We start from the raw sequence: 14025 nt of genomic DNA, 5'->3' as shown, positions 1-14025 counted from the left end.
CACTAAAAACAACTACAAAACAATAGAAAAAAAAAGAACCCTATTATATGGGATTCCTTGCATAGCTCTTGCTGCATCCAAGCACTTAGCCCACTGAAGCACTCAGCTAAGGTCTGTCACAGAGGGCTGGTGCTCTCATCATTTAAAGAAACGTGTGTGTTACCACTCGGTTTTGGTAGAGCAACAGAGGGCTGTTTTGGTCCAGATGACCCCAGATTTCTTGAGAAAGCATTTCTGGAGGTGGTTAAGGGAAGGGTTTCATTTCTGAGACAGTGAAGCTCAACTTTTGACCAAGCCCTCAGAAGGCACCTCCTGCCCAGCAGGCTTCACCCCGCCTACACCTAACACACGGGGAGAGCAGAGGGAATACCTCGTGTCTTTGAGGGAACACGACGAGTATTCGGTTTTAATCGCAGCCCTTTCACAGATTAAAAGATTAAGGTCAGCTGCCACCGTGCCCACACCGGGACGCTCCCCTCCCGCACCCCTGCGTTGGGCAGGCTCTCACTGCCACGTGGTAGAGGCCTAGTGCCAGGGGGTGACGGGTGGAGAGGCTCTGCCCATTTCTTTAGAAGATTAAAATTCTTTCCTTAAACGTGGCCTGGTTTTGTTTATTTTTGCAGCTGAACTATGTCGAAAGAAGACCCAAATCGTCAGGCAGGGCCTGTGTCAGAGCAGCCCGGCCTTGCCGGCCTTGGCACAGAGCTGGGGCAGCGCAGGCACCATCTGAGGTGCAGGGGGAGCCCCAAAATCCTGCCGGCTGTAACACCTCGAATTAGGGGCACCTGAAGCACACCCCATCAAGTCTGGGGGATATCAGCTATGAAGGGCAGCCTTAAAGCCACTGCTTGTGTCAGCACCACCTGGCATGCACCCAGCATCTTCCAAAGCGGCAGCCCGGCTTATGCTGAGAGGAATCTCAAAGCTTTTTCAGGCACGACAAAATATTTCAGCAAATAGGCCGGGTTACTGGGAACTGTGAAGTTTCTGGTGCCTCTGACCTTCTCTACATCCTGCCAGCTGATATTGAAACCAGGTAGAAAATAGTTCCCTATGCAGGAAATACACACGCAGTTCTTCCCCTGTTCTCTTTTCTAGGGTACGCGTTTGTAGCCCTGCCACACCTTTACAATATTTTTTATTAAAAAAAAAAGCACCAACTGTATCAATCACAAATAAAACTACCCCAGTCCTCAACCACCCAAGCCCTACTAAGTCACCGTATCTCTGGACACCCCTCTGTGGAGTTGATCGCATCTGTGATGAGGTGCAAAACAGGGTACAGCTGCGTTAACCTCACTCCTGAGATAAGCCAGCAAAATAAGCACAGCCGTTCACGTGGGCTAGTTCAGGCCCATCACCACTCGCTCAGCTTCGGGGAGAGAGAGAGAGGCAAATACTGTTGCACCAAAAAAAAGCAGAAGTTATGAGAAGGGGAGGATTTAGGATAAGGGTGGCATCAGTAATATCATCCTGGAAAAGGGATTGATCTTATGATTGCTCTCACACTAGCTGTAAGGCACCCAAGGGAACGATCAGAAAGGCACAGGAAGGTTACACTATGGACAAGCTTTCCCTTAGAGCTCTCCTGCTACAATCTACGTGGTTTAGGAGCAGTCTAATGAAATGCCCTAGCTCGGTTGTACAGACTGGACTCCAGTCAGTGGCACTGCTAGACAAAAGCTGACCGGTCTGCTCCATGTACAGCCTAAGGGTGCTTGGGGATCTGGGTTTGGTCAGCAAGAAATTGAATGAGTTTTTCCCCCAGAGAGTGATGTGTGAATATGGACATAGAAGAAGAGCTCTGTCAGTGAGAACACAAGCCTGGGATAAGAGCAGGCTGCTCCCTAAATCAGAATGAGCTGGAGCTAAAATAAAAACAGGAAAATTCACATCACTACTCCCCTCAGAGAGCAGACTAAAAAATAACCAAACCCTTAAATTTCCTTTGAGCTGCCTCCACTAAAGCACTGATTCAAACACCGGGACTGCAGCGCTAACGAGCAGGCCCTAGAGCGGCAGGTTCCTCTTCCTCATCTTCTTTAGTGCAAATGTTACCGCCTTGTCACAGGGCTTTGCATTTCGTGCAGTCTGTTAGTGCTGTTTTGGTTAAAGTGCCATAGAGCTGAAAGCAACCGCGCTACCTCTGATTATCAGGCAAAGTGTGGATTACAAGCAGAACTGCTGGCAATGGTGACCAGCCTCGTTCAGCCACAAAAGCAAGGAGGGAAGTCTACTGATGCATCTGTGGACCTGGGGCAAAAGTTCACTATTTACCAATGGCTGTCACAGAACAAAATCATTTAGCCTTGGCTGGTCATGTTTTATGCTATAAAGTAATTAATCTACTCTGAAAACAGTCTTTCCAGTTCTGATTAGAAAAAAAAGCTCTCTTCCTGGTGTGTTGTGTACTCCTGTTATCTTAATAGAACTGCCCTGCTGGGCAACCCTCCAAATAACCTGGGTTTTCTTCCAGCAGCACGTGTGAGCAGCCTGCACATATGCAATTCAGGCTTCTCCGTTTTCCAGTTTTAGGAGCAGCCTGCTGGCTGAAGCGAGGAAAAGTGCCATCTACATGATCACAGCACGTCAGAAGGGCAGTGGCTCCAGTGGTACCAGAGAGCTGCTCACCACGTGGAGAAGGTCTCACTTCCATGGGAAGCACCACTGGAGCACAGAAGACATGCATAGCTCAGTGAAGCTATAATCCTACAATCTCAGGCTACAGGAGACTGCGGAACACAAGTCGAAGCTTGTCATCTAGTTCGTGCAGAGCCTATCTGCTTAATCTATTACAAGGGGAAGCTGAGTCTTTCCCCAGTGACTGGTCCAGCAGTCTTTTAGATTATGGGGAATAAATATTTATTAAGTTCTCCAATGCTCATCTATATGAGGAATTCATTTCCTGCCATGCGAAATGCTTTTATGGTCAGATAGGAAAAAGTAAAACCGTGTTATATCCATATGCAAAAATATATATAAGGCATAGATCAACACGAGGGCCTGAAAAGGAATAGCCTTAATCTGAAAAGGAATAGCCTTAATTCCAGAATCTTCCCTAGGTGTGTGCTTGGTCTGATGAAGAGGCTAGAACATGGTTCACTGGAGGGACACATAGCACAGCACCTAGTGCTACGGCACCGCTAGCTCAGGGAACAACCCCTCTCAGACAAACTGGTGACAATGCCAGTACCTAACCTCGCTTCGTTTGTCGTAGTCGATGCAGAAGTTTTGATCCTAGGCAGTGATTCAGGTTGTCTAACCCCAGAAACATGCGAACACTGCGTGCCCCCGTGCTCAAAGCTCCTTGTGCACATCCAGCTGGGTGGTGACAGCAGCAGGAGCGCTTCATCGTGGATGTTCTGCCAGGAGGAGCGGCAGCAGGAACCTGCCCTTCTGCAGTCCAGGACTGCTGGACTGGAAGGCCAGGCCACGCTGGACAAGATGGTGTTCTCCCCTCCAACCCCACCAAATTTGGGTCATCTGTAGCCACAGTCTCGAAGCTTTCTTCAGCAGTCAGCAGGGACCAGCACGTGCAGCCATGGCTCCCGTAGGCACCCCGCACCACACACAGCACCCAGAAGCGTGGGCCACGTGGGGCTGTGAGTCAGCTCCCTCCCACACAGAGTTAAATTCCAGAGCAGCCAGGCTCCCAGAAGCACAGCCACTGTCAAACAAGGTGAAACTGGTCTAACTTGGGGAAAATTCTTGGCACACCGTGTCGCAAGTGCCTGGAGGCGTGCAAGTACTCAGACAGTATCGGTACTAGGGAGAGCTGGTGATAAGTTGTGCTTTACACAGCATACACTTACTATTCCGCCTGGTTTCATTAATTTGGGGAATTCACAGTCTGGCATCTATATATTTTGCCACTTCTCTGTTGAATTATTTACCCTTTGTACTTAGAGGCTGCATAGAAACATACCGTGTAGTTTAAATTTATCCTGAACGTGCCTAATAAAAGCAGGCAGAGCTAATGAATACGGGAAATAGGAAGCAAGAGAAGATGAGAGGGAAGTGTGAGAAGATGAGAAGGAAGTGTGAAGCTTTGAATATTTCTATTTCAGGTTCACGTACTGTACCAGCAAAGCTCATAATCACCATTACCTCCTCTATCATTAACAAATGGGCATTCTTTCCACAGCAAATTAGGCCTGAAATTGCTTTTTCTTTTGTACTCAGTGTTACCTTAGGTGAATCTGTGTATTCCTAGCTTAAGGTTCCTAGGAGAAATTGCCTTCTTAAAAACCACATTTGGTAGTTCACAAGAATTATTATTCACTCTTTGGATGGGTTTGAAGCGTTTTATCACTCATATTTCATTCCTAGGTAATAACAACTTACAAGCAAACCATTACAACTGATTCATTGCCAGTAAAATTAAAGCCTCTGGGTTTATTCTTGTGGAGAAGACAAATCTCTCTCTACTTGAGAGGTCTTAGGAGTAGGATTCTTTACTTTGATGGAAGGTCTCTTAAAACCCTTCTGCCACACGGGAACTTTTCCTTGAAATTCCTCAAGAAACACACACGTCAGTTCTTCTGTGAGGATACACTTGAATAATAAACAGCACACACCTGAGAGGAGTTCACCCTAAACCTCTGGCAAGTATATTTGGTATAAATGACATTGCAAAAGTTGAAACCTACCTCATCCCCATGCATATTAGCAACATACTTGAACTCTGGAATGCCAATCTTATGTTGGGTTGGAAACCTTCCCAGAACAAGAACCCACAGGTCTCTACCTTTAAGAGGGGAAGGGGAAAAGACAATTTTTAAACAAAGTATAATATTATACAAACCTTAAAGAAACAAAAAAGTAAAAGACTTGGTCATCAAGATGACCATACAGGTTCTTACATTTCACTGCTGCCCAATCTTATAATAGAGTGTTTTAAAGTAGACTTATTTATAGAAGTGCTTGTTAAATTGGTTATAGGAACAAATGTGCTGTCTTCCAACTAAAAGCGTGTAGCGAACCCTGCAATTTCAAAAACATTTAAGCAGTGATAGAAAATAAATTGGGGCTTTTTTTTTTTTAAAGAAAACATTTTTCAAATCCAGTTCTGTAGGCAAGATTTTGTCAAGCAAAGTCACCAAGCGACTATGTAATATTTAAAATAAAACACACTTCCTCCAAAAGCATTAAATCATTTTTTTTTCTGAAGCACATACAGAATTTTCCATTAACAGAGAAAGAACTTATTTGTATTAAAGACAAAGTAGAAAAGCTCAACACATTAATGAATTACTGCTCAGGAAAAAAAAGGGAGATGACAGGCACAGCTGTATCAGAGACATACCCCAAGAATTAGCAAAATAAGAATTAATAGCTACAGAAAGAGCATTAGTCAAGATCACTGCAGTTGCACAGAAAGCTGAACTTTTAATAAAATAAATATTGTGGAAATCCTAATTTAAAACGAGGGAGGGCATATTATTGGTAGTGATGTTGTGGCATTTCAGATCTCTCAGCAGAGCTACGCTTCCCACTAGGCTGCTCTCAAAGCAGGTGGACAGCTCTGGTTTCAGCAGACGGCAGCAAAGAAACTGGACCAGTTCTGGGGTCACAGCAGCCACAGCCCAAAGGCTGCTAACAGCCAGACCTCACCCTGCTGGCTGAGGGCTGCCAATATATAAGCAGCCTCATAGATAGAAAGAAAAATAACTGCAGCACCTTGACGAACAGGAGAAAAACGTTGAAGAGAACAGAAGAAATGCTACAAGATGCGCTGAAACAACTGCAAGAGAGGTGAGCCAAAGCCTGAGGTTGCCAAGCTAGGTTCTCACTTGACGGGTTGGATCAGAGCCTAATTAGGGCCAAGAAGCACCGAGGCAGCAGTGACAGCAAACTAATTCAGCAAGTGGTCTCGGCATCCCCTGGTTATGCCTGGTCACTCTGGAAGACGTCCTTACAGCCAGATGTTACCCACAAGGCTGAGATGCCACCACTGACATTCATTGCAGAGGATGATGTCAGCAAGCAGTCCATACCTTTTAAAATAAGCCTGCATTAAGTGCTTTGGTGAGGAAGCTAGTTATTCAGCTTCGCTGCATGCAGAGCTGCTGTTTCATTTAAAAAAAAAAAATAAAAAAAATCAAACAGCTTGTCCTTTGTAAGTCTAGACAAGGAACAGAGTGGAGAAACCAGAGATGCTAGGTTTTAAGCACATCCTTCAAAAAGGAAAGGAACCACCAGCTCCCAGCACCCTAGCCCTCTTCCCCTCCAGAACCCCAGGGGTCCCTTCCAGCCTCAGCCTTTCTGCAACTCTGTGGAAACAGAGGATAAGCCTTCCTGCAGCAGTACATTTGGATATAGGAAAATAAACCCTAGTGCTAAAAAAACAAAAAAAAAAAAACACAAAGAAAAACCACAAAAAAAAAAAACCCTTACTTTTATTTATAATCCAGCATGCACAACAGTCTCAATCTAGTTTCCAACATGTCATCCTCCCCCTGGCTGTAACCAGAGGTATCCTACAATGGAAGCCCTTCAGGAGTGCTCCTAATGAGCCTTTGCCCTTGCACCCTCTGAGCCGTTCTGTCTCTCCTTCAGTCTATCAGAAAACAATTCAGACATCCCTCCTTCATATTAAGTCCTCAAAGTTAAAAGGTAGCAAAGGACCCATATAGGGGATGCGATGGTGCCCCAGCCCCCTCTCCTATAGGGAGGGGGATAGAGCTAACCCTATAAAACAAAGGGCTTTCTATAGGGCTACAGATTCACCCAGCTCCAGGGCTGCCTGTTGTCAGAGGGAGTACCAAGCACACAGGCAAATCTTCAAAATACCTTGAAACCAATGGGTTAAGTGAATTACATGTCAAAAGCCCTCTCAGAGCAAGAGAAATAAGCGCCAGCTAAAAGCATTATAGCTTCCACAAATCCTCTATCGCCTGCCACCCAAACACAGAGCAGCAACATGAAAGGCGAGATAGCTCAGAGCAGGACAGGGCGTTAAGCCAACCGATACGTTGACCATGTAGATATTACAGCCCTGCATCTAACTAGATAGTATATAAAATACCTAACTAATCACAGCAGACAAGCCCCCAGAAGATGCAGCGTGTTATCTCTCCAACGACCAGACACGGGGATCAGCCGCTGGTTTTGCGTGCATGGAAGCAGATCACAGGGGCGATCTCACACCCGACCAACAGCAGCGATAACACCCACACCCATCACACACGGACCTTTCAGAGCATCTCACGAGCTCACGCAGAGCAGCACCATGCTTTAGCCACTTCCCTACAGCAGCAGCAGCACTACATTGAGTGCCACAGCTCTACAGCAACAAGAGCCCAAGAACACCTAAAAAGGTATCATCTATTTCTGTGACACTTGAGACTTTCTGCAAATAATATTGTATACTGATTTCAGATAAAAAAAATCTAGTGCTTTAGAATGACAGAATGGTTTGGGTTGGTGGTCTTTAAGGTCCTTTCCTCGTTCCAGCCCCCCTGCCATGGGCAGAGACACCTCCCCCCAGACCAGGTTGCCCAAAGCCCCATCCAGCCTGGCCTTGAGCACCTCCAGGGATGGGGCACCCACAGCTGCTCTGGGCAGCCTGTGCCAGGGCCTCACCACCCTGACTGAGGAATTTCCTCCTTGTATTAAATCTAAACCTACCCTTTTTTAGTTTAAAACCATTCCCCCTTGTCCTATCACTACAGATTCAGCTCTGACCACAGCTCAGTGCGACCACGCAGCCAATTTATCCTCGGAGCGGTCCATCCCTCCGATCCACATCTCTCCCATTTGAAGAGAAGGATGTTGGACAGTGTCAAATAATTTGCACCAGCAGCACTCATTCCTGCTGTTATCGCTGCAGTTGCACTCATGGGAAACACAAGGAAGACCTAAGTATAGGCTAGCAGGAGTTACTGATCCAAATTGGTCTTTCCAGCATTAGCATTTAGGCTGTTTATGGTTTGTGTGAGGGCCATCTAAATGATAAACGCTCTCATGAACCGAGGCGTCAATTATTTTCTGGCACTTCCAGCTTGTGAGCAGCATTACGCCTACCATTAACAATTAAAATGAACTCCTGGGTCTGCCCAGCCTGCAGTACTGGATAGTGAACCTGTGAGGGATGATGTCAGGTTTCTTTCCATGTACCAGTCATTTGCTGCATGTGAAGAGATTCACCAGATTGATAAAAGTTTCCTTTAATCAGTAAAACCCCTGATAACTCTGTTTTCATACCTGAAGTTAACAGCTAAGCCACCTCCCACGTGCTTTGCATCAGCTGAATGTACACCAAGAAGCCGTTTCTCACTGCCAAACCAGAAGTGATCTCAGCTAATCAGCAAAGGATATTTCAAGTAATCAAGACAAACTTGCATTTGTAACTGTGTCTCAGGACAAGTAAAGAGACTTCAAAGTTAGCGTTGGACCAGAGCCAGATTACACAGCTTCTAGTAGAGGGAGCAGTCTTTTCACATACTTATTTTGAAGTTCTCTAGCTTTGCCTCGGCAATATTCATGGCATGGTATCGATATTCTAAACAGCTCTACAGAAGCTGGGAATTGAGATGGGAGAACTGATCTTGATCTCCAGATCCAGTGGGAAAGAAACTGATTTATCTGCAGGGACTGCAGTCTGGATCACAGCCCTTGGATCGTTCTGGAACACGCTCGTCTTCTTCACTTTGTTCTTTGCAGTCCCATTTATGAAAAAGAACCTGTTTTCAGACTAGGACTACTGATTTAAAAGCTCAGATGGAGGTCCCACTAACTCAGAGAAGGCAACATGCTGACTGCAGTTCCTCCGGGCTGGCCACGTGCTGCAGCGATCTCATGGACAGGAACTGCAGCGATGCTGGTGCAAGTTGAAGTCGTCCCTACCTAGAAAAGCCCAAGATGGGGCAAAGAGGAAGAAAGCCCAATGATCGTTGGAATATAAGGTCCACAAACAGTTCACTCTGGCTCCAGGTGTGACTGAATGCCTATTTGAATGGTACAGCACCGATCTCAGGTCATAGAAACTTGTTCTGACAACAAGCAGTCCTGACAACTTACCCTGTCGGGGCTTCATTCCACCATGTACCACACAAACTGCTTAAATATGTTTCTGTCCCCCGAAAATATGAAATCAAAGCAGTGCAAAAATAAGAAGGGGGACCAGACAGGCAAGGTTCTGATCAATGGGAACGTAACAGGGTGGCGGCTATGCCCTAGGCAGAGCTTGTATCAATCACGCTCAATTCCTGTATAAGCAGAAAGGCTTCAGCCTAGGTTGTGTGCTGAGAACACCGAGTAACAGTAGTAAAATAACCATATCAGCTGATATAACAGCTTCCACTGCAAAAGCAACCACTGCTGTAATTATGGTTTGACGGAAGAAAGAGAAACGATGCAAATAACCAGCACCTGAATTACTTATACAAAACACTGTGGGGAGACAGGGTGGCATGAGAGGCGCTCCTTGATAAGTCCTTCTGCAGATACACCACCGTTCCCACACACCTCACTCTTTAATCTACTTACACAATACAGATTGATATTGGAAACACTTCCCTAATTGTATCTGGCAATGCTTGGCTAAGTCTCAGGATACTCCATCCTTACACTCGTGTTACATACTGGTAAATTGAGGTTAATTGGTACCGTGCAAGGCATTAAGGGATCTTTGGAACATACTGTGACATACCTCTATGATAAAAGAAAACCAAACTGCAGCTGACACCTCTTTTCTGAGGATTCAAGTCGACCCATGCTTACTACTACACAAAATTTCTTATTTTGCAGGAGGAGAGATCAAGAAATCAATACTGACTTGTCACTTCAAACTTTTGTGTCACAGCCACGGTAATCTGTGACAACATAAACCTTCCTTTGGCTTTTGTGATCTGTACTTGCATTTACTGCAAGGCTCAGCAATGCCAGTGTTGAACACAGTAGTACAGCTGCCCCCCATGCACATGCACACCATTGAGGTATTTCTCAAATGGCAAGAAGAGAGAAATTTAAAGACATTAAATAGCTGTGATGCTCAGGATTGAGCTTGTAAGCTTCATGAAGAAAGCAAAACATTAGTTTCTCCATACTGAGTGTAGGGAAATGTATCATCTTCCAGCAAAAACACTACCACAGCTACTAAGAGACTCCAGGAGAAGACTCCCTTTTGCTAAACAAGTGCCAGCGGTACCCTTGCCTTGTGTTACTCTGATTTGCCATCACCACTGCAAGCTGGAAAATCTAAAGCTATTTTGGATCTTGTCTTCTGCAAGAGGACTGCCAACAGCACAGATGACTTAACTCACGCTCTAAGAAAAGTTGAGTTACCAGCACATTATTTATACAACCCAAAACCTTTAATCAGTATGACTGATACGATAGTACTGCAGCAGTAGCCTTACAGACACAAACAAATATGTGAGTTTAATCCAGTCAGACTGTTGTGTAAAGTACCTTTCAGATTACAGAAAGTAATAAAAGTGCCAGGGACATAAACTTTGTGAATTATCAACCAAAAAAGGCAGCTGTGTCTGCTCAGAAAACAGACAATCTAGATGTATAGTTTATACTCTGAATAACCTACATACCTGAAACTGGAGTCAGATGGATGCATGAACAACCATAGGACAGATTTCTCTGTGAGAGTTTATCGTTGCTGTCAGTATACCATGCTCTCATGGTCTACTGCAACAAAAAAGATTATCCAAGACTTGGACTGGATTTCCATTAGTAATGAACAACAAAATCGGTATCCCAAGAGGAGCTAGAACATTTAAAATATAAGCAAGACTTCAAGCTATTTTGAAGTATTAAGAAAAAAACAGGTCAGTCACATACATTACCCATGTGTATCTGACAATATTCAGCATGGTGCATAAGTCAGCAAAACAAACCCAAAAGAGCCCAAGGTAATTAGATTACAGGTCTACCACGGCCAACCAAACCCCCAAATCAAGAGCATTTTGTATTCGGGGAGAGTGTAAATGTCTTGCTATTTTCTTCCTGCTTAATGGAGAACTTTGAAAAGAGAGCATACATCACAAGAACCACTGTACTTAATAGGTTATTGGCAGGAGTGAAAACCATCAATACAGAAGTAAACACCTGTTTGAGGATAGTAACAGTAAGAGAGAGAGATTAGGGAACTACCTGCACTACCTGTGCAGCACTTAATTTTTATTTCATGGTCTTAGGACTATCCCATGCTCTGTATTTCCACTTGTCAGCCTTCTGAGGGCTAGTACAGGCTGTTCCACCTCAGAAAGTTTGCAGTATTTTTGAGATACAAAGGACCAGAACATTTCAACATGAGATGCACCATCACTGATGCAGTTACTGTGCTGAGCCCACTGCTTAACCCTTCTGCTTGCTTCTCACATATCCCTTCGTACAGGCTTAAGGCCACCCCTCACTCAAATAAATAAAATAACTCTCCACTATTCAATAAGCACATATTTCCACTGACTATACCAGCCAATCCGATTTGCAGTCAGTACCTGATGAGCAGGACTGGAGGAATGACCCTTGGAAAGCCAGGTGCTGTTTATTTGTAACCAAAGCATTTGAGAATTGAAGGGTTCAGAACAGTTCAGAGTTCACGTGCTGGCTTATCTGCCTAAAGGTTTACAACTCTTGGGTTGATTGCAACATCCACGGCTGCCTAAGCACTTTTATGGGACTTGTATGTTACGATGATGACAACCCTTTATTTCTTACATACGTGTGAGTTTGTGCAGTACCACTTCCAGTTCTCATAACCAAGCTGAGCACACTCCTTATACGTCAAAACATTAAGAACCGCCAACGCAGAGCATGGTTTCTACAACAGCACCTTGTCTTTCAACACAAGAAATAAAAGGAAATAAAAAGATCCAAATAAAAACCACCCAGAAGGGAACACCATTTTTAAATTCATATACACTAACCTTATTCAGTGCTGGTCGCTGAGAGGAAAACGCCACAGACACAGAATCAGCCCGAACGGGCATTCCCTGTTATTTACACTACCTGGTTTATATTCACTCCCAGAAACCGAACAGGCTTTTTCCTTCTTCACCAACTCTTGCTTCTATTAGCACAGGATTTTTTTTAACCTAATTCTAAATGTGTCTTACGTTATTTTCTGAGAGAGCTGTGAAACTGGTACACACCCGGTAATTTTCAGAAAAGCAATTGTATTTATAAAAGAAACATTACCCATTCACGGTAACACCACTGGATCAACCCAAGCGAAGTCACTGCCTATAATGCAAGCCAGGCACGAGGAAGGGGATGGCTTGTTTTTAAGTGCAATTTATCCAGATTAACTGGTTTTATTCGGCCTACCCTTTTGCCACCAAAGGCAGAGGAGGCCAAAACTCTTCCTGCCACTCAAAGGCAGAAGGAGTAGGAAACTAAGAGAAAACTACAGGCTGTTGCTCCTAGATGGCTCCAAAGTCACTGGTGTACTTTGTGGGTCACAGCGCACTGAGGTGCCTCGTCAAGAGGCTCACTATGCACACCCCACAAGCATCCTTGGCATACCGCATGCATTACACTTGCCACAAGAACAGGAAGCCTCCAGAGATACACATCTCAACGCTGGCAAGCAGGGTCCTAGAATCTGACACAGAGAGCGGCTTTTTCTTCTTAATTAAACTGCCTGGAGGGGAAAAAATGCAAGCTCAATTAACTTATTTTAAATAATTCAATCCATATCATCATCTTCGTTCCTGATTTAGTTAGTAAGTTAGCCTAGTTTCACCAGCCACTTCTAGATTCTCTCTCAAAATGGGTAACGAAGTGTCTCTGTGGAAATATTAATGACTGTCTTTTAGGAAACACAACCTGTTTTAACAAACATTACAAGAACATAAAATCCAGGCGGTGTTTCTTGAAGAGACAAAGGTTGTCACATGTGGTGGTGGCCTCTGTTTCCTCTTGGATTTTGGTAGTCACATGTTGTGCCCATTTCCTCTTGGATTTTGAGATCAGCCTGATGCAGCTGTGCAAAGCAAGCTTTGTATTTTAACTTACCACAACTAGGAAACGTGCTTTGTCAGAGACCTGATTTGCACATTGCCAGCAGTGCGTACTGAGGAAGTATCGTTCTGTGCTTAGCCTATTCCTGGATATTTTTCTAGCTATTTTCTCTAGCTGTTCTTGGGAAAAAAAAAAGAAAAAAAGGAGACCAAACTGGACTTCTGAACCAACACAGTTGGGCTGCATTTCTTCCTGAAAGGAGAGTTTGCTTTATTTTAACTTTAAGACAATTATTACTTTTTCAGATCTGCACAAGCTCTCCCTGCTTAAGTGTCCCAGGTAGCTGCCGACCCTTGGATGTGGAAACTTGCTAGGGACAAACAGGAAATGCAGCTCAGCTGTCCTAAATCCACGGTGACCTCAGCAAGTTAACACAGCAGCTACAATCATTCAATTAAGTAACTTCAGCTACCACAGGCTGACCTTTCCCATAACAACAAAAAATGAGTAAGCAAGCCTTATACACCAAACAGCAGCACGATCTGCTCAGAAGCATCATCTGCCACATCTCAACCACTGCAGAGATTATGAGTTACTGAGTCAGAAGCGGAGCCATTTACAGGCAGGGCAGTCTCTTGGCAGAGAGGGGAAGGAGAGCTATACCCAGTCCTATGCATGTCCCCCCACCTGCCAGCTCCAACAACTACCCAATTCATAAAAAACATTCAAAAAGCTGGAATAGCCATCGTGCTCATTCAGCTTTCATTCACAAGAGAAAAGCCAGCCTTACAAAAAAATAAATCTAGATCTCTTCTGTGCACGACCAAGCATAAAACCTCCCAAGGAACAAATGCTTCGGGTTAGAAGTCGCATCTTGCCTCTGTACATCTAGTCAGTAGGCTCACGTTTGTACTCACTGAGGTAGCTGAGCACAATCTGCCACACCACGGTTACGTACAGCAAAGCTTTAATTAGGGAACCCTGAGAATCAGCAACACTGCTAGCCCCAGGGGTGCACAGCCAGAAGGCACAGGCAGAAAGGCCACCCAGGAAGGATGCAAGGCGTGCTGCTCTGCTTCTGTGCGAAGAGGATGGGAAGCTGCT

The 14025-nt window shown here is 44.7% G+C and overlaps 1 protein-coding gene across 2 annotated transcripts in view; it reads right to left on the bottom strand.

Moving 5' to 3' along the window:
• The window catches only part of CPM (carboxypeptidase M), a 30561-nt gene that overhangs the window by 7338 nt on the left and 9198 nt on the right, over positions 1 to 14025 (bottom strand). The window contains exon 3 of one of the 2 annotated variants that reach the window (XM_084492224.1): positions 4650 to 4743. In XM_084492224.1, the coding sequence (XP_084348350.1) occupies positions 4650 to 4743 (94 nt within the window). Of the gene's footprint in view, positions 1 to 4649; positions 4748 to 14025 lie in introns of both variants that reach the window. The other variant, XM_084492225.1, reaches the window with a different exon arrangement.

Source organism: Aythya ferina (genome assembly GCF_964211825.1).
Source record: "Aythya ferina genome assembly, chromosome: 1".
In the NCBI taxonomy this organism is placed as follows: Eukaryota; Metazoa; Chordata; class Aves; order Anseriformes; family Anatidae; genus Aythya; species Aythya ferina.
Note: the sequence above shows the minus strand (reverse complement) of the source record. Positions and strands in the feature narration are given on the sequence as shown.